The 21,861-nt window shown below is 40.3% G+C and overlaps 1 protein-coding gene across 5 annotated transcripts in view; it reads left to right on the top strand.

Moving 5' to 3' along the window:
* plch2a (phospholipase C, eta 2a) overlaps positions 1-21,861 on the top strand; it is a 153,391-nt gene that overhangs the window by 20,967 nt on the left and 110,563 nt on the right. Inside the window, exon 1 of one of the 5 annotated variants that reach the window (XM_028411037.1) lies at positions 13,204-13,242. The exons of the other annotated variants lie outside the window; for them this stretch is intronic. Within the exon in view, the coding sequence (XP_028266838.1) occupies positions 13,218-13,242 (25 nt within the window). The 5' untranslated portion in view covers positions 13,204-13,217. Of the gene's footprint in view, positions 1-13,203; positions 13,243-21,861 lie in introns of those variants that run through there. 5 annotated transcript variants of the gene reach the window in all.

Below are 21,861 nucleotides of genomic sequence, written 5' to 3'. Positions count from 1 at the left end.
GAGCAGAGAAAAGAGATTTTGTCCTCATCTGCACCATTACATTTATGAGTCACAGTTACTGAACAGGGCTGCAAGGCCCTAGAAAGTTTGTAGTGTGTGTACACAATATACACATGGCAAGAGAGTACTTTACCTTTACTTGCGTTATTTGGGCTTTAGAAGAAAAGAAGCACAAATTTAATTAAAAAAAAGATACATTTATAATCTTCCTATATGTTATATGATGAGTTCAGAGTTAAACTCTGACTTAAGGTGGACGGAAATGTTGATTGCAGAAGGTATAGGATTTACTTGTAAAATGTGTTTAATGTAATGAGTTAAGGTGTTTTTAGACATCCAGATGTTAGACAATCATCGTCTTTGTGAAAGCCCTTAGCCTGGATTTAAATGCTTAAACTTACCCAGTAGTTTTAATGCCTATAACCCAACTGTGAGTATAAACACAACTTAGCAGCAAGTGAAAACAAAACAGCTCGCAGTGTCAGGAGGACTCAAACGCTGGACTCATAGGGGTTTGCTGCCCTGCCTACTAACTTGAACATCATATGTGGGGCGGTATGTCCCTATGTTAGCATGTATCCATGTAACCATGTGTTGTACCTGGGAGATGTTGACCATGAGGACATGTTGGATTTATACCACGTCAGCAAAAATAGGCAAACATATAAGAGGGTAAGTAAGTAAGTAAACTTTATTTATATAGCACCTTTCACAGATCACAAAGTGCTTTACAGAGTGCAGTTAAAACCAAAGTTACATGTTAAAATAAAAATAAAAACAACACAACAAAACCCAGTCAACTAACAGCTTGTCTGAATAGAAGTGTTTTCAGCTGCCGTTTAAAAGAATCAACAGAGTCAGCCACACGGATAGAGAGGGCCAGGGCGTTCCAGAGTCTGGAAGCCACTCCCTGAAAGGATCGGTCTCCCTGGGTTTTAAGAGTCAAATGAGACTACAACCCGTATACTAAGAGAGACACTGTCCTTTATATCAAACACACTCGGCTACATCTGCTCTCCCAGATAAGCTCATGCTTTATGTGTGTGTGCTGTTGTTAAAAAGTCAGTAAATCAGTTGCAGCTTATCCTAATCAACAAAAGGTTGATGTCCTGGATTAACCTCTATTAAATTTACATTATGGGAAAAGAACAGAAGAGGATTAGCTGTAAATTAAATCTGATCACATTCCAGTCCTCTGCGAGTTCTATTGTCTTTAAGTTCACAAGTTTGTTGTTGTTCTGTCCTATTCATTCTTTTATTGGGTTGATGCCCCATTTCCCTATGTCAGTAACTCTTCACGAAACAGCTGTGCTTTCCTACCGCCCTTAAATCCAGTTAAAAAATAATTGGTCTATGATTCTATTAGGGTAAATTTTTCACTCTTACATATTTAGCAATGACTAATACTGTTAAGAAATGATTATCATTCTGATTTGACCTTTTATTTCCTGTTTTCCAGCTCTAGTTAACCTGGCCATATCCATAGCTGGCCATAATTTTGTGTCCGTTGGTGTTACCCCCTGGACATCAACTCAAATCCACAAAGACCAGACTAATGCAGTTTCCCCATTGTGGGACTAATAAAGGTTTCTTAATCTTAATAGGTTTCTTAATTCTTTGTATAAAATAGAAAAAGAATTAGGATGGCTACCCAGGTTAGGCTATAGTACTGTAGGGCTGCCTGTTCTGTTGTTTTGATCGTTAACAACCAATTCGGTAGAAGAAGTTCCGTGTTGTGTTCCCTGTTATGATTGCTTGGCTGTTTTGGTGCAAGTCTGTCTGCCCTGGAGGTAGAGCGTTCAGCTGTACATGTAACTCTCCTGTGTTTGCTGCCATTGTCCAGTAAAGTCAGTGAAACTAAGATACTCCTCTCAAGAGTGGTCCTTCCTCCTGCACATGGACACCTTAATTTCCTGTTAGCCGGAGCTAACAGTAAACCATCACCTTCACAGAGATGAGGTAAAATCAGTGTCCTCCCCACAGCTTCCTTTAAGGTAACACATTTAGTCAGAGCAAAATAACACCAACAAATATCCCAGTCTAAAATTTAGCCTGTGACTTGGGTGAGCAGGACGGCTACAGCTAAAACAAATCATGTGTAGTCCACAAAAATTCCTCCACAACTGATGAAATCACAAGAAAGCAATAATAGCTTCCATTGCTCTGTGTCACAGGAAGGTTGGTGGCTGTTCATGATGAAACGCCATGTGGAGCGGAGCTCTTTAGGCATGCATATGAAACTATATTTGGATAAAAGGGACAACACATTGAATGATTTCTTGAAATTTCATTAAAAAAAATCATATAGTTCAAATTACAGAAACAGCCTGTTTTAACAGAAGTTACTTACGCAATATTGTCCTAAAGGAAAAGTAGATATGGCGCTGAGACTATGACCTCATCTGTGAGAGCACACAACCTTAAAAAATAATTGAATGGCTTCTTTAGCCTGAGGAGTGAAAACATGAATGAGCATGTATACAAATGAACAATAATGGAAAAAACAACAAAAAAACATTCTATGAAACTTGATAGCGTGAAAATATGAGTTCGACTGGAGTGTGTGATTGTGTGTCTGGGTTTGTGCCATCAAAGCATCCCTACCACATTTAGATGAATAAAATCAATGCCTCAACACTGTTCTCTCTTTGGTCACGTTACATCTGGCTGCTCAATTTGAGCTGGAGATAACTAAGAACTAATTTATGTCCCCTCTGGACCACTGAACTGCATCAAAGCTAATTTAGGGGGTCCATGATGCAAGGACAGCTTGAACACAGCCAGCAAAGCAGCCTTCAAAATCACTTTAAAAAAGAGAAAACCATCCACCATAATCTTATTTAGATTTTCTTCAGGGTGATGTTTTCCGTCTCAGAGAGAAGATGAATGAGAGCACAGTGCCTCTGCTTGGAGAGGGTGGACTGTAAAGAAATTCCTTTCTGATCTTTGCACTGACACAACAACCATTGTGTCTGCTTTGTTATTCTCAACACTTTTTGGTTCAGTGCCACCTTAGCTAATTTTCTAGTGTCACTTGGAGTATATTGTAGGGTTTGTAGTTAAAAGCTGCTTTTGTGCCATACCTAGCTATAACTGTATGCTGATGAGCAAAAACATCATATCCATGGTACTTTGTGTAGTGAGTTTCTGATGGTGGCTTGCGATCCTTATCATGTTATGTTAGCAGCAAGGGGTACATTTTGTATTGTGTGTGTGGTCTACTGGATTGCTGTTAATTGCAGCAATAATTTAGCCTGGCTAGCCATACCAATTGACTACGCAAAATACCTCTGCATCTGTTGGAAAAAGAATCAGGAAGGCTTTCTACGCTAGGTTAGCAATAACGTTCTTCGTGTGCTGTATTGATAAAAAACCTGCTAAGGTTTTTTGAGTTGTCCTGTGTTCATAGGTATTATTTTATTGCCTACATATCCCAGCATGCACTGGAAAACACCCACCGTACTGAGAGGGGCATTCCAATTTCCATGCAAATACTGCAGATGTTTTCAGAAAACTATTTATCCAAGGTCATGAAAACTAGCCTGGTTTAACCAGTTTTTCAGTGGTCAACCGCCGTCTCAGTCTTGTTGGAGTTGGTTGAGTAATGCCACTTGTGTTGCTTCCCAGCAACTTCCAAGTTGCACTATTAAAATCTTTATTGATTTGTAAGCAAGACTGTCTGACAAGACCCACAAGGCGACAGAGAGTGTATGGTGAATTTGGCAAGAGACCAATTGTGGTATTTTTGTTTTTAGATCAACCAGAACTGCCCGACTTCCTGCCCGCTCGACCTGGTAGATGCAAACAGAGTGCCAAAAAAGACTGCACAAATATTTTTGCAAAGCAGCAGTAGTGCCCTCAGCAGCTCAGTTTCTGGGTGCCCACTGCTGGCCTTATCCCCTTAGTAAGCTAATGTCAGCTTTTGCTACATTTCTTCAGCTCTGCACTCAGCAAATATAACCCTAACTGAGTAAGCCAGGGCATTTTAACAATCCTCTCCTCCTGGATTCTGTAGTGTGTACTATTTAAAAAATCTCACTTCTTGAACCCTAATGGGTGCCGAAGCTGAGCTCACACTATAACTCTAATGTGTTACACAGCAACTGGGGTTTAATTCAAGTTCATGCTGCCTCAGATCAGATTTGTTTTAGCACCTTGTCATCAGCTTGTCTCTCTAAGCCTCAGTCAGTAGATACATACTGCTGCTGATGAACAGGAGCACCCACAAGCCTCACTGTTTTAGGGACTCACTCATTCGGTAGTCCAGCTATTGTATCATTAAAATCGCTCAAATCTCTAGACTTACTGGGTCATTATATTGGCCAACAGATCAGGAGGCTTTGCAGTTCTCTGCCACATTTCGTTTCATCTCAATGAAAGCATGGTGGCAGCCCACAGAGGCCTTGATCTCTAGAGACGAAGTGAGTAAGGAATGGTGATAAAGCTTCCGTGTAAGGCAATTTTACAGTAGGGAGGATTTCTGAAGTCTAAGCTGTCTTTTTGGAGCATAGACAAGCAGAAATGGAACCCTTTGGAGTTATTAGTTGGAGCTTGGATAGTCTTTGTGCTAGGCTAAGCTAAAAATTCCGGACAATTCTGGAGCTGACAACACATCCATCTGCATTTTATTCACTACACATTTTTCTTCTCCCCATTAGTCACTAACATAACTCCTTCCTACAGTGCTGCAGCTCAGTGGTTTGTGCTGTTTTCTACATTAACCCGGTGGTCATCTCTCAGTCAGTCTGCTCTGATGCTACTCGACTTAACGTGTTACTGGCTAAAAGCAAGTGGTGGCTCATTGGCTTCACAACAGTCTATGAGGTGTGTAAGACAAGGCTCATTAGCCTCTGTCCAATATCAGGACTGCTCAAGTGTAGAGCTCCTCATCTGGGCAGACCACACATGTCCGTGTTTCATTGATTTTACTTTAGATATGTCGTCAGAACCTGCCTACTAACTTGAACATCATATGTGGGGCGGTATGTCCCTATGTTAGCATGTATCCATGTAACCATGTGTTGTACCTGGGAGATGTTGACCATGAGGACATGTTGCATTTATACCACGTCAGCAAAAATAGGCAAACATATAAGAGGGTAAGTAAGTAAGCAAACTTTATTTATATAGCACCTTTCACAGATCACAAAGTGCTTTACAGAGTGCAGTTAAAACCAAAGTTACATGTTAAAATGAAAATAAAAACAACACAATAAAACCCAGTCAACTAAAAGCTTGTCTGAATAGAAGTGTTTTCAGCTGCCGTTTTAAAAGAATCAACAGAGTCAGCCACACAGATAGAGAGGGGCAGGGCGATCCAGAGTCTGGAAGCCACTGCCTGACAGGATGGGTCTCCCTTGGTTGTAGGGCGGGTTTTTGGAACCTCAAGAAGGTGTTGGCAGGAGGATCGAAGAGCGTGTCCAGGGGAGTAACACACCAGCATGTCTGTGATGTACTGGGGGGATGGCCCATTTAAAGCTCTGAATGTTAGGGTTAAAATTTTAAAATCATTTCTGAATTTAATGGGGAGCCAGTGTAAGGAAGATAAAATCGGGGTAATGTGTGACCGTCTGTTTGATCCTGTTAAAAGCCTTGCAGCAGCATTCTGAACCAATTGCATTCGTTTGAGTCCAGAGGCCAGTTTTTGATGCAAGAGACACAGTTTATCAGTTCTTGTAGCTGATCTATCTCTGTGTCTTTAAAAGAACAATACAGCTGGATATCATCAGCATAAAAGTGATAAGACATTTTTAAAAGCACTTATGATCCGACCAAGGGGGCTAATATTTGACTTAAGTTTTGTTCAGTGCCATCTTTGTAACAACCTTTTAGTTTTTATGACCTTTACTAGCCAGATATTGTGCCCTAATGAGGGCAGGGCGGACTAGATGAATAAAATCAATGCCTCAACACTGTTACTGGTCACGTTACATCTGGCTGCTCAATTTGAGCTGGAGATAACTAAGAACTAATTTATGTCCCCTCTGGACCACTGAACTGCATCAAAGCTAATTTAGGGGGTCCATGATGCAAGGACAGCTTGAACACAGCCAGCAAAGCGGCCTTCAAAATCACTTTAAAAAAGAGAAAACCATCCACCATAATCTTATTTAGATTTCTTCAGGGTGATGTTTTCCGTCTCAGTAAGAGAAGATGAATGAGAGCACAGTGCCTCTGCTTGGAGAGGGTGGACTGTAAAGAAATTCCTTTCTGATCTTTGCACTGACACAACAACCATTGTGTCTGCTTTGTTATTCTCAACACTTTTTGTGTGGTTCAGTGCCACCTTAGCTAATTTTCTAGTGTCACTTGGAGTATATTGTAGGGTTTGTATTTAAAAGCTGCATTTGTGCCACACCTAGCTATACCTGTATGCTGATGAGCAAAAACATCATATCCATGGTACTTGGTAATTTGTTATTATGTGTGATAAATCCCAGACTAAATCCCATCCATCGAGTTCTAGATCTGCCTAACAGAGCAGCTGAATTCCGTTGGTGAGGCCTTCAGAGGATTGGCAGTGTTAATGACTGGTACTTAGCTGTGTACCACTGATGGCCAACAAAATCTACAGCAGATGAAGAGACAAATTAAGACAACGTTAACCAAATGGGGATTGAGTAGTGAAATGTGTTGCTGTTGTGTTTGGCAGGGGTGAGTCACAGTAAAAGCCAAGGTCAGACTGCCAAACTGTTCAGATGATGCTGCCAAATTGGACTTCAGCCCTCACTGATCCTGGCTCAGTTGTATTGTCTTTCTGCAAGCTGATGCATCAGAAGAATCAAACGTTACCTGTATCTACAGGGACTGATGATGGTTGAGAGGTCAGGACCTCAACATTTCATTAGATGTTTCATCTTCTCTGTTTCATTCAGTAGCATAACCAACTGAAAGCCATGCCCTCATGAAGACAAAACAGTATTTAAGGTGACTTGAAACCTCTGGCAAAAGCATTTCCTCTGGGATTAAAAAAGTTTTATCTTATCATAGTGAAATGTGAAGACGACCTATTATAACCATTATCCAATCAGAACCAACCATGATCAGTGAAACTGTAAGTGACTACAACATCACAAGATGAATACATTAAGCCAAACACACAAACCCTCAAAAGTCCACTTTGTTCCAAGACTTTTACCTGGGACACTGGAGGACATTTTAAGTGTTTTATGACCTTTGACAGTTGATTACAAGGCTATTAATCAGTCCTTGATGAATTGATCATCAGCAGGTGTGCAGACCTCTATAAAGGCAGGTGTAACACAGTGCTAAGAGGAAATGACATAAACAATGTTCTCACAAAATAAACTGTAGCTGCCCAGCAGTCTGGAAAGGCCATTCCCAAACAGTCAGTCAGTCTTTCTACAGAGAAAAAAAATATTCACAAATGTCCAATTTTCCCAGGACTTTCATATTCCTTAAGATGACAGGCTCGCTTAGAAATATAAGCATTTCATATTGTATGATGGAATATGTCATATTGAGTCATTAATCTGAGGCCCACAGCCCCACAATCCACAATATGAAGGAAGTCGCAGTGCAAATGAAAAAGACTGTCAATGGATGCCACAATAGACATGATGGAAGTTAGCCTCAACAGCTGTTTACAATTTCTGATGAAAGCAATCCTACCTGATGTGAGTCTGAAAGGCCTCTTACACTACTTTCACTGTACTTTCAGATGTAAAAAGTAAAATGCTAATGCTTTTACGTACCAATGTGTATCAAACCCCCAGTGAAACATGGAAGAATTTAGGTTTGCTGCAATTGCTAAACCTGGACACCTGCACTGAACCTTACCTGACCCAGCAGAAGCCTTGGTGAAACACTCCAAGCTTCAAAGACTTGCCACACTTTCTGACTTGCATCTTTGTGGAGGTTTTCTATATCACAGCTTTGAAGACCAAGGAGTGCTGACTGTCATGGACTTTCTTCACAATTGCCTGAGCTCAAACTCCCTGAACATTTATAAAAGGCAATTAATGGCTACACCAGCCAAACAGTTCTGGGCTAAATCTTCTTATCCTTATTCTAAAACTCTTTTAGTGGCAAAACACATCTTGCGCCTGTATTTGTCACCCTATTAATATGATTGACACCAGGTACAGAGCACTGATTCTGATCGGACTTTAATTTGGGTTTCCACTATGGCAGTAATATCATTGCTGTGTGTTACAGCACAACACAGCACTGTGGTTTGACTGAGGAACACAAATGGGAGTTGTGTCAGATGTAGTTGGCGTTCAGAGTTGCGCGGCTCCCCCTGGGTAACTGCAGGTACTGAAGAAATAAACCACAGAGAAAATGAATACGCAGAAAAACAGTGCTGAGGGTTGTGTTGTGTGACATACTGCTATGGAAACAGTCTCATTTCACACTCCAAGTGTTTGTGTGTATGTGTGTGTACATATACACATACTTTCATCTCAGTGTGAAAATGGCAGTAATATGGCAACCAGTGTGGTATTTGTGATATAATCTTGCCTGCTTTTATCCTTTGTTTTCACTGTGTTGCGCATTGTGGAATAACACCAAATTGAATGTGATACAAAAAGTCTCCTATGAATAAAAAGGAAGGGGTTTAGAAAGCCTATGCATGTAGAGTTGAGAGACAATATTATTACCCCCTCTATGAAAATGCTTTAGGTTTTCTCTCAAGACACATTTATTCCTTCCATCCTGACAAGATTCACAGTTCCAGAAACTGAAACTGAATCATCCCCACAGCATTATACTGCCACCACGTTTGACTGTGTTCTTTGTGTTATACACCTCTAATTTATTTATCCAAAGACAACATTTCTGTGACCAAAGAGTTCTAGTTTAGTTGCATCTGATCAGATGAGACACTTCCAGTCTGTGTAATCTGTCTCCATGTTGTCTCTGGCATACTTCAGTCTGGCTTGGAGGTGCCTCTTCTCTTGGGGTTTTCTTGGTCTGTAAGCTTTCAGCTCCTTCCTGTGCAGGACTCTACTGACTGTCTTCTCCGACACTTCAGGTCCAGACTTGGTTAAATCCTTCACTAGTGTCTCTGCTGTTGTTCTCGGCTCTTTAGACACATCTCTCACTAGTTGTCTTTCCAGAATCTTCTAAAGATTTCTCTCTGTCAGTCTTGTTCTGTTTGACTATTTGAACTTCTTGATAAAAGTACTTAGATAAACTTGTATGTACCTATCACTGCTTTGTAGACAAGTACCTACAACACTTTCAAATCCATTACCACCGTGCCTCCCCCTCCTGCTCTGTGCTGACACACAGACATAACCACACATCTTGTAGGTGACCAATCACTTGCAGCTTCAACAGAAAAAAAGGGGAAAAAACCTGCTCCCTGCTGGTTCTAAGAGCTGGGTCGTTCGTATAGCAAATTTGCCTTCAATGGGGTGATCTGGGATCTGAGTATGAAGCAGGGGTCCCCTGTAGGGGGAACAACACTTTTACAGTAAACATTTTTTATTTTTTTTTCATTTTAGATACTTTAGTAATCCCAGAGAGAAATTGTTTAAGGCTGCTGCCAAGCAGTGTTATACAATGACAAGCAAGGCGCGCCACAGGCACAGGTAAAGTGTCTTGCCCAAGGACACACAACAATGACTTAGGGAGGAGTTGGGATCGAACCTTCCGGTTATTGGACAACCCTGCTATCCCACTGAGCCACTGTTGCTTGATTCTTTTCAGGCAACAAATCATTTTATACACAGGATAGGAGCTGTAACTATGGTAACCAAGAGGATTCAAGTTTCAAACTTAACTTCTGCTGGTGTTTCCACATAAAATCATGAAGTGTCTCCATTTAAATTCAGCCAGTCAAATGTTGCATATAGTTTGTACGGTCAGTATTGTGACACAGACAGAGCAGATAGTGATCTGGACAGCAGCTGCTATACCCAGAACAAGAGCTACAGACTTTAAACAACAACACACATTGTCCAGAGAAGCTGGTACTTTGTTTCTGCTCCAGTGCAGTGGAACATTGGCAGTGCAAGCTGGAAGAAGTTGTCCAAAAAATTCAGGTTTTCTACGTTTTAGTAAACTTGTAGCAATTTCTGTCTTTTGACTGTCCTGTCTGTGAAAGCTTTTCAGTAAATCTATAAGTTTGAAAGGTTTTGATTACATTACACTTCATTTATTGAATCTGTAGGGTGCCTCTTCGCAGTGCTACACAGCAACTATGTGCCCACACATATTCCCAACACCATATTAACATGACAAACAACTTCTAATGTTTCCTGGCCCAAGAAACAGGGGCATTACCCTCTCCAAATTAGCCAGAAGCTCCTTTCCAGGTCTTACCATTATTTTTTACATATACGTAAGAACAGTTGTACAAGTGTGTCATTACCACTGTGCCATTATCTGTCACAATGTTATAGATTGTAGCTGCAAACAAGTTAGAAACGTGTTTCCCTAGCTGCATAATAATTATTCCAGCTTCCTGTGGGAAGCAAGCACAGCATCATCATCACTCAGCATTATCACACCCGTCTATCTGTCTCTAGTCACACTCTAAAAGCAGTTTGGGAGCGTCTTTCCTTCATGTGATGTATTTGCAGAGTGAAACAGGATATTGTTAGTTTCATGAAGCTTGAGAATAATTCTGAAAAATGCCCTCTGAGGATTGATTCATCCCTGCAGCTCAGTGCTCCAATGATCATTGAATGACGAGGTGGGTTTATGATGATATGACTCAGTGACATGCCAAATTTAAACCGTACTATCATCTATTAAAACTACTCATGGGTCATGGAGAAGGATTATACTTCTAGCTCTTTTTTCCAGCTCAAATTTAGGAGCCAATCATTAACATGAGGGTATGAATATGAAGATTCTCAGTCATTCATTTCATTTTCTTTCAACAGTTTAAAGCAAGACAAATAGACTTATTAGAGTTCTTTCTCAAACTAAAGGGTTTTGGGCACAGTAATTATTATACAATAAAAGAATTGTACCATTTTTCCAATGTCCGAGGCTTTAAAGATTAAAAAAGTTGCACATAAAAATAAGTTAAGTATTCATTCTTCTCATTATCCACCCAAGCAGTGAAGTCAGTGATTAGACCAAATGCTAACCAGTAGCAATAAATCTCGGTCTTTAGTTTAATTATATGCACATAAAAAAAAATACCACTGTCTCAGGGAGCTCTAACAAAGCCCACAGTAGTGAGGTATGGTAAGAAGTAACAGTAATAATAAGAAATCAGATGGGTCAAAAAATCTGAGTAGTCTGGCCGGATAGGATCCAGTTGAATAAGAGTTCTATTAGTGATGTTTATGATCAAAATGGATCCAAGCACTCTTAGATCATATTCTTAGAACTCTTATCGTTATCACCAGACTGTGTTAACAAGATTAGATTCTTGAAATGGTTCCATGCAAGTATGAAGAACAGATGCTTCAATCTACACCAGATGGACATTTCTTCTGGATGGGGTCACCTGGAAGATCTTCTTTTTGATTTCATTTCTAGACAAAGTGTTCATTTGGTCTTCTTCCAGCCAAAATGACCTTTGGTAACTCTTCAGTCGTGCAGTCATGCAATGTCCTTCTCTATAAGTAATTTATAGGCTGCACATTGCAGCCACTGTGTCTGTAGTTTAAACTGGACCAAATCTACACACTTAAATGTAGCATACTTCAGTCAGCCCAATACTTGAGGACTTAAGGTATGGGTCTATGTGAAGCAAATCTCATGCATCCTCTCTGCATGGACATCCATGTAACCCGCCCAGTTGATGTGTCCAACAGCTACAAAGGCTGTACATGTGCTGCAAAACAAAATCCGTTCCAACTATGTCTATTTGAAATATAAAGATAACTTAAGGAAATGACCCATACTTTATGCATCATTCACGAATAAGCCAACTCTAAGAACCAATTCTTTGTAGCAAACGAGAAGTGCCAACTCCTGCCAGGGAGGGGCCAAATCTTCAGCTGCTCCTGCTCAGCTCTTCTGAAGATCCAGGCAAATGCAGACGCACCAGTAAAAACTGCAGAAATGAGCAAAAACTGAAAAAGAAGCAGAGCTGCATTTCAATGATATTCAAGACAGCAAAGCTAAGTGTAGAATGTGTAAATAGAAAAAATCAATTACAGCAGGGTCAACAACACCTGCCTGGACATAAAACAACCGCCCATCGCTCACACAATAGGAACTGTTTTATGAAAAAGTTTTTATGAAAATAGTGAATAGACATTATTTACCAAGAGACAAACCATTCATACTTGCTAAATCAGGCTGTAATAGAAGGCTCCAAATAAGAAGAGCCATTTGGGAGCTGTAAAAGCCAAAACTTCCCAGCACTACCTTTAGCAAAAAAAAAAGTGTCAGCACAGGAGTTTCTTAGATATGTTTTACTATTTAGTTGAGAACAGGTGAATGTGCCTGGAGGAGCAGTAAAATGTCTTGAAGGTACTAACACAGTCCAGCTGCCTTTTGTGTCTACCTCTTGGTGATCTACTTGACTAAGGGTCATCAGCGAGAGTAACACGCCCTCTGCAGCAGTTGTGACTGTATTCACAAACGGTAACTATAATCCTAGCCTTATTAGATAGGACACACTAGCCTGGTCAGCCATCATACTTCGTTTCATATTCCTTTTAGTTTTAGTCAGCGAAAGTTGCAACAAACCCAGCGAGCTTGCTGATGATTTGGATTTAATCTGGAGTATATTTGCTGTGAGGTACAGATCTGGTTTCCTTTTACTAGTTTGAAAATGACCTCTCCCTAACCTCTCCTGTCCTCGAAGCTGGAACTCCAGCTGAGATCCATTGGTGCTGTGACGATAAACTTAAAAAAGTCAGATATTAATGGGTTAAGTGTGCATATCCACCACATAGATTTTGTACTGGAAACACAACCTGATGCACAGCAATAACTCTGGATAATCCAGACTGCTCAGCATTTAACATGTAGTAGTAGCCTACATGTCAGCATGGCAACCAGGGCTGGAGGAGAGAGAGAGAGAGAGGGAGGTGAGGAGAGGAAGACTCATTACACACAGAGATGGGAAAAGTGCAGAAAAAGAGGAAAATTGGGTTAGCACCACCACGGCAGAAACACATCCACAGCGAGAGATGAAGAGTAAAGAGAGAGAGGGAGAGGAGAGAGTAAGAGAGAGAGAGAGAGGGGGAGGAAGGTAGAGAGAGCTTCGCAGCGTATTACTCCCTGCTCTCTGTCTCTTTGGTGTCAGTTGCTTTAGCGACTCAGCGGCAAGCAGCATGGAGCTGGAGCCTCAGAGATTCAGTAAGCCTCTTTTACTCCTCTTTTACAGCCTTGTGTTTGTTGCTGCTGATTGTTTTAATGTTGATCAAGTAGAAGTGGATGCTTTAATGGGAACGGTGTGTTGAAAACTTAAATAATCAGTGTGATTATTATAGATGCTACCAAGATTGAACTGGCAGTTTTATGGAAGTTTTAATCCGAGCTGCTTCTCAACGGCTCCTTTTCTTTATTTATTGATCTTCATGTTCATTCATTAATATCATCAGTTAAGAGGTTCAGTGTGTGAAGTGCAAATTTCTTAAAGCAAAGACTTTTTTTTTTTTTTAGAATTATCATTAACAGATCGCCTGTTGAACCAGTCGCCTTCTTTTCAGGTCTTTGAATTCTGTCAGCCTTCAGCTTTCCTCCACCTGTCAGTTAGGTCGTCTGAAGATCTGAAGATTTGTCTGTTTATTTTATTTTATTTTATGCTGGTTGAAAAGAATTTTGCTTTCTCCCACCATGGTTATTTGTTTTTATTTTTTATAAATATATCAAAAGTGTAACAAAAGGAAACCCTCCTCACTTCTTTTTGATAATGTATACTGCAGTGCAAATACATAAAAAATGCATTACTTGGTGTAGTTTTGTAGTGTACACATGTACAGATAAGGTTGTGAGGAGTTTAGGGAGAGTTTTTCCTCTGATGTGATCCTTTCTTATATGCTCTGTCTCAGTTCCCTGAAATTGGGAGTGTCACAATGAGCCTTGGATGCGGGAGGGTTCCGTTTTAAGCTGCACACGGGAGATGTGTTTTACATCCCTCCCTTTGTGCTGCATAGTGCATTATGTTTACTTTGCACTCTTTTAGTCAGCACTCTAGCTCTAGGGTGGCAATTGCAGTCAGTTCACCATAGCGAATTATGGGTGGATTAGCATAGAGATTTGTGCAGAATATTGTTTTTGAAGCATAGTAAGCAGGAGCACGGTGTGGCTGAATCACCCTATGTCACTGGAAGTTTGGTTGTACTGTAAAACAGTGTCAGGTCAAATTTTGCATGTTCACAATGAAGCTGGACTCATTGGTAAATATGTTATGTTATGTTATGTTATAGTTAAGTGCAGCTCCTTTCTTAGCAGAGTAGCTAGCTTGCTAAGCAGAAACCAGATAATGGAATGTCTGTCCTGAAATTTGGAAACTTGTTTGCATTAGATCACATTCTGTTTCCTCGTCTTGAGGTTAATAATTGTTTTAAATGTATTTTAGAATATGTCTGTGGATAACATAAACTCAGTATGTACCTTTGAAATTAAATATCAGACTTTATAAACCTTTTTTCTTAGAAAAGGCTTTTCTGAATATTCACTACTTCACTAATTTGCCCACGCATACATTCACACAACAATGGTGTAAACAATGGAAAGGACTTGGGGTTAAGGGCCTTGGCCAAGGACGCATCACTGTTCTAGAGAGCGAAGACTGAATGAGACACTTGTCACAAGACAAAGGTCTTGTGACAAGTGTCTGAGAGACAGATAAGTGTTTTATTATTGGATTTTAATCCCCTCTTGAGTTCTATGATCTGTGTGGTTTCAGTTTTTTTTAGACAGGAGTCTTGTCACACTTTTTAAAGGTCACACCACAGTGCAAAGAATATAATACTTTTATTCCTGCCAAAGCTCCATATTGCCTGTTGTTTAAACACAGAAAAATTCAGTGCTGCAGTCTGTTCATGAAAGAGACTTATGTCTGTATGATGTTCTATACAGTGGTTGTGAAACTTAAGCAAAACAATAAGCTAAAGCTAATAGCTGCTTAAAAACCTGCTAAAGTGCTGGTAATTTGTTTTTTTTTAGTAAGTAAAATAAGTTTTTGTGTGATTAGCCTGCAGCTAACTCCATTTTCGATGGTACTTTGTAGCTTGTTGTCTCTGAAGAAACTAAAGTGTCTGAGGAAACCAAGAAAGGTGCCTGAACATGAGTGAACATGTGTCCTAGTTGCTGTTGGATTAGTTGGTGATAAATTGTCTGCTTAGCTTTTATGTTGTATACTTTAAGACACCCTGTTTAACTGCAGATTGTTGGCTATAGCCTGTGTTTGTATCCGGGGGCGAGTACCACACAGATAAACACCCTTAGCGCTCTATTATAACAGTTGATGTTGGCAGTCAAGACTGCACTGCCTGAATGGATGTGTGGATCTAAGTGAGTGAATGAACAACAGAGAAGTACATGTCTGCGCACGAGTGTGTTGAGGTATAAATATATGGAGATGAAGCAAGTTAGAGACCGTTAGATAAGGACATGTTGTCCCTCCACTGTCAGTGACGGGGCTGCTCTTTCACAAGCTCAATGAAATGTTGGAATCATTGGGTGGTTTATCTGAGGACATTGTTGTCTCTAAGGTACGCTGGTTCCTTTTTTAATCATCACATCTAAACATAGGGGAAACCCAATTGCAATTTTCCTACTTAACTCCATTGTGTCAACTGAAAAATGTAACAGTCCCTTATGATTTATCTGTCCCAAATCCTTGAAAATAGGCATGAGTCATCAATGGACACATATTTAGAGAGCATCTCTTTCTTCCTGTGAACATGGCTGCTTGACTTTGGTATGAAAGCAAAGGCACAGAGGGAGTGATGATCGCAGCTGTGGAGTCAGTGGTGATATTTGGTCTGACCATGGGCTTTATTTGACTTGATATGAGAGAGCTTTAATATTAGATCAGACCAAAGCTCTCTGATGAGATGATGGGAGGAAGAGAGCGATGGAGAAATGGATAAAGGTTAGTCAGTAGAGACTGATCGAGCGGGGGGAGATTCTAATAATGGATAAATGAAAGGACGAGCCAGCTAATGAAGGTGCAATAATGGAGAAATGATTGGATGGAAAAGAGAGAGTTAAATTATTACTGGGGCAGGTAAAACAACTGCAACATTACAGGGCTGAGGTAAAAAAATGGCAGTGATTTATCAGTCAGTTCTGTGCGTTAGAGAAGAGGCTAACTTTAGTGCAGAATTTAGCGCAGAATTTGTGAAATGCACAAACAGATCAGACAAACAGATCCCCTGTGGTAGCGGCAGCTAACGGTGGATGTGAGATGTAAGCATCCTGCGAAAAGAAGAACCATTCTGTGAAAGATTTACTGCTGTGAGCATCCAGCTAAATCTGTGCCTCCATATTTATTCTAGCGTTATATGCAGACAACCTGCAGAGACAGCTGCAGTAAAAAGTGGTATACATTTTTTTAATACTGTACATTCCAAGGCGATCCATTACACTTTCTAGTGCAGGTTCATGAGACTTACTGAATAACACTTTTTTTTGCCTTGTTCACCACTAATCATGCAGGCTGCATTGCTGCTTAGATTTATATGGTGTTTTTATGCTGGTTTCCATCCAGGGTTCCCAGACTTGACTGGGTACCTGTTTCAGACAGGGTCAGGTATAACATGATTTATATTTTTCAGACCTTATTGACCTGCATGGGGCTTCAGGATTCTGTTGTCAGTGCAGGAGGTCTTTTGCATCATATATGCACATTAATTGAGTATTTTCTTTACTCTGGTTACATTGACTACATTTTGAAACAACCCAACCTGAGTCAGGTCCAGAAATAAGGCTTACATGGAAGTATTATTATTATTATTATTATTATTATTATTATTATTATTATTATTATTATTATTATTATTATTATTAGTAGTAGTAGTAGTAGTAGTAGTAGTAGTAGTAGTAGTAGCAGTAGTAGTAGTAGCAGTAGTAGTAGGCCTAGTGGTAAGGTTAGATGTTAAATGTATGACATGTAAGACTTATGGCTTAGAGTCATCACACAGCTCGCATAACAATTGTTAGGAGAAGCTGATTATGTTCATGTGGCTATGGAAGGAAAAATATATACATATATTTTGGCCGATATGTCAGAAAATAAACTTGAATCCAAAAATCAGAATTCCTTTTTTTTTTTATCTCCGAAGGGAAATTCTTTTTTGTTACATACAAGATTCCTAAGAATATGCCACCACCACCATCAGGACAATTGCTGTCTTATTATTACTATTGTTGAAAACATGTATGTGATAAGATGGTTGTGAGAATAATTTAGGTTGTCAAGTAACTGACACACACACAATCTTTGTGAATGGGAATGTGACAGGTGTGAAGGAAGTGTGTAAGACTGTAGTTCTGCCTGTAGGTCTGGAGTCTGGCTTTGGGTGTAAGCTAAGCTATATTTTCTACATTTGACAGACACAGCATCCAAACTGTGATGGATGCTGTATCTTCCAATCAGACCTATTATAGAAACCTATTAATATAGCCCATGTGACCTCAAATGTGTGTTGACTACAGCTATTCACTGCTATTTATATCATCCGTCTTCCACTACCTCCCAGTACGTAATTTCCAGGTTATGTGGAATAAGGTCCCATGAGGCACAAAGAGTTCACTAAAGGCTCACAGGCATTATGAGGGAGCAGAAAGAGTTAAGCTGGCAGAAAGCACTGTGCGACCTTTGTCACATATTGCACGTCTCACAACGAAATTAATACAACTGTGACTTTTGTTTTTTAAATATATGACAGCTTCCACATTGTGATGTTGACTTATAGGAGCATAGACAGGCGAAAGGACAGACATCCCAGAACAGTCTCTCCTTCATGTGTGGCAAGCAGGCAGACCTGTCTTTTGTCCAGGCTGTCCGCCACAATGACATAAAAAAAGGTCATATAGTGAGATAGCGAGCTTTTATTGGTCAGGGGACCAAAATGTAGTTAACTCATATTTTAAAGTCTGATGATGACATTTTTTGACACTTCTGCAGCAAGCTTGCCATTTTCTTGGTTACCATGGCAACAAGTGCCGCCCTGGCTGAGAGATTATGACATGCGCTATATTCCTACAAGCACACTGTTACTCCGAATGATAAATATATAAATAACAAGTGTAACTGTTTTCAATTAAAAGCACACAGTGGTTGGTAGAGCTGTGTGTGTGTGTGTGTGTGTTTGTACTTTCAGCACCACGGTCCGTGGACAGCTCCTGCAGCCAGCTCAGCAGTGTCCTCTCTCCTTATCTCCTTACTATGGCTCCTGCATCTCTTGTGTCCTCGTGCCTCCACTTCCACTGTGTTTGTGCTCTGAAAAACTTAACCCCAATTTCAAAATGTCACTCGGACTTGAACCCTGTAACACACAACTGACAAAAGCACAATACACGCGAAACGTTCAACCTGTTTTGTCAGAGCCAACATATGCATGGTGAGACAGGTCCCACTTCTCCTTTAGCCTTCAGTGAAAACTCACAGGAAGCACAGCACTGCTTACTTTGTTTGCTGGGAGTCAGACATCCAAGATAATATTGGTTTAATTTGATTTAGGCAATATAGCTTTATGGTCCAGGCAAGCTGCAGTGCAGGGACCTGCTTTCTTACACATAGAAAGTACTGAACACAAAGATCTATAGAAATGTTTAAGAGGTATTTATTAAAAAAATAGATAAATATTATTTAACACTAAAAGTGATAAAATACATTTTGAAGATGATAAAATGTGTTTTATTCGTCAGGAATTCAAGAGCTCTTCCAAGCAGACTGAGAATCTACATCGACATTCGCCAGAGACATTTGGAGACATGACATTTTTATTCCAGCACTTAAAGAATGAGACTGTTTTCTGTCAGATGACTCGCACTCTTCTTTCCCCTAGATAGTGACAAAAACAACTTAGATTGATTTAAAGTCCCACACTGAGGCTAACCGGAAGGTTGGTGGTTCAATCCCAACTCCTCCCTAGTCACTGTTGTGTGTTCTTGGGCAAGACACTTCACCCGCGCCTTGCTAGTCATTGTATGACACTGCTTGGCAGCAGCCGTAGAGAATTTCCCTCTGGGATTAATACAGTATCTAAAATAAAAAAATAAAAATTACCCATGTAGTTTAGAGTTTTTTGTAGTTGCTTTAGGGTTAAATTAAATCAATGTAATACGTTGGCCATTATTTCATTTATATAGTCAATTGATGGCTTAATCAAAACTTCACCTTCACATTGACCAATCAGTGCTGTAGCAAAACAACTAAAGCTGCATGAAATGACTAGAACAAACACCCAAGATGAAAAATAATCAGGTTATCGTTCAGTCTTTGTACTTCCACCCTGACCTCCTCCCTTTTCACTTCCTGTGCTGCTGTTCAGTCCAGTCTTTCTTCAACAAGCAAAAAAAACAGACCATGTGTGTATTTCTTTGGCTGCATTTCTACGTGTTTGTGGATCCTTGTAGGATCAAGGCCTTATTGCAGCAGAATAGCTTGTGTGTTCTTATTCTCAGACTTACTGTATGTTGTCTGAAGCAATACACTCCTTGGAGGACATCAAACAAATCAGCTCTGGTGTGCAGGTTCAGACTCGATCCATAGACCCCCAGTGAAAAATTTACCTTGAGTTTCTTGCCTGGGATAGGACCAGACCCAGGGGGAGGGGCTCAGCTCTGGTAGCCCAGTCAGCCCCTCTTGTGGTGGACATATGTCCACCCTCTTGTAGTCTTACAAAGGGGTTGGGTGAAATGTGATTCAGATGGTGGCTGAAGGCTGTCATGTTTAAGATGACATTGGACAGTATGATTGTATTAATGTGAACGCAACATCATGTCTGGCAGTTTTGTCAACCAAATGTGCCATTTTTTGGTGAGGATGTGTTGAATCACTACAGCCACTGGCAGCCACTGTTACAGTAAAACAGACTCTACAGGAGAGGCTCCTGATGAGTGAGCTTGCTGTAAAAAATTAGTAAAGTGCAGTAATTAAGAAGCTACATTTCATCACAGCTCCCTTTAGTTTTAATAGCTGATATTACAGGATTGAGTGGATGCAGCTTTGCAGTGTTTCTTTTTTTTTGTACCTTTAGTGTGTTTGGTTTTGTGTGAAGCCTCGCAGCAGTAAGGAGCAGCTGTGCATTTATCAGCAGTCTGACAGTGCTGTAAGCTAAAAAATTTGGTGTAATCTTTATGATCTGCTGTTTGATAAAAATGCTTGTTTTTGTAGCAAAATGTCAGTTCACAGCAGCGTAAAAGTGAACTTGCGCTTTGTGTTACGATGGGGAAAACACTAATCTATGCCTCGCCTCCACCTTCTGCTGAGCCTTGTATTTCTGTGACTGAATTTGATTTGGCTCGGTGCAACATGTCTTGTGTTGGCAGCAGCGTCTGTTCTGTCAGCCAGCTTTGCAACGACTCCTGAGAGGAGTTAGTAAATAGAGATTGAAGCTGCTAGTGCTGGCTGATCGAAGCTTCCACTGGAGTGTGGCTCTGTTGACAAGTATTTTTGACAGGTGGCGCGATGAACAACGCTTCCTTCAGACGAGCTTTGGAAGCATTTAAATATCCCTAAATGATAAATAAATAGTCTCAAATGAAGATGAAGAATTGTGCAATATTTTGATGGATGGAAAACAAATGGCTAACAGCTAAAGGCCTCGTGAGGGAGCTGCCACATGGTAGCAGAGCTGTGTTTTCCCTGTCAGTTTGTGTGTGTCTGCAGGGATGGCTGTGGGGATGTTTGCAAAGGTACAATCTGTGTGCGTCTGGGGGATAGCTCAGTGCAAGTCCAAGGGTTCATCTGGGATTCATTTAAACTGCAGTGTGAAGAGCAGTTCCGTCAGGTCCTCTCCGCTCCCTGTAGAGAGTTTTAGGGAGCTCAGCTAACTGTGAAGTTCTGCTGCTAAAAAGCAGAAGCTGCGGGTCATTCTCCTTCTCATGCAGAAGACAGAAGAGAAAAGGCTAAAACGTCCAACAGACGATCTTCTTTGCCACTGCAACAATCTAATAAAGTGGAAAATAACTGTCTGCTAAAAATATCTGCTTTTTCTCTCTGTTCCTCATAATATAGGGAGGATTCTACTGATGTCTTCATCAGTAGTCTGCAGTCATCTGGATGTGCGGTGCAGCACCTGTCATATATTTCTTTTATTTGATACTCATTTGTGTATATTCTTTTTTCTTGAACTTGTTTTTGGCACCCACACATAAAATAAGACATGAAAAAATGCTTATCAAGGCAGATCGGTGCATCAGAAAAACATGAAAATATATCATCCAGTAATATATAATATGTATCAACAACATACAACATGTATGTATGGATTAGCAGGCATCATTCAACCATTGATAAAGAAATTAAAATACAGATTATAAATACATATGTTTCCCTAACCCTTTAAGCTTTTTGTGTGCAAGGAGACTTTAACTTTTTTCTTATAGTTAGAGTTAGAGTTAGACTTTTGCTGTTATCACTCACTGTCAGCAGGTACAGTTGGATTCCACTATGAGTCTGATGGGAGAGTTAATGGTTCTCCTCTGGGACCCCCCCTCCTGCTGTTACCAATGATGATAAATAAAAGTTGAGCTCAGAACTGAATCTCTTGACTCCCGTCAGACTGCTATCGTTACACAAGTTGTATCACAGTGGGGGTGTCAGGGAAATAACATGTGGGAGGTGGAGGGGAAAACAAAAACAGCAAAGCCCATGGGGCTGTGAAGCAGTGGGTGACGGAGCAGGAACGCAGCATGGGGGACAAAAAAAAATGACAACGCATGTCTATTGCCAGCTCATCTCAAATATGGCAACAAAAGTGTGCATTATTCACTGTGTTTTCATCGATCTAGTGG

Source organism: Parambassis ranga, chromosome 7 (assembly GCF_900634625.1).
Source record: "Parambassis ranga chromosome 7, fParRan2.1, whole genome shotgun sequence".
In the NCBI taxonomy this organism is placed as follows: Eukaryota; Metazoa; Chordata; class Actinopteri; family Ambassidae; genus Parambassis; species Parambassis ranga.
This window is presented reverse-complemented; position numbering and strand designations above follow the sequence as displayed.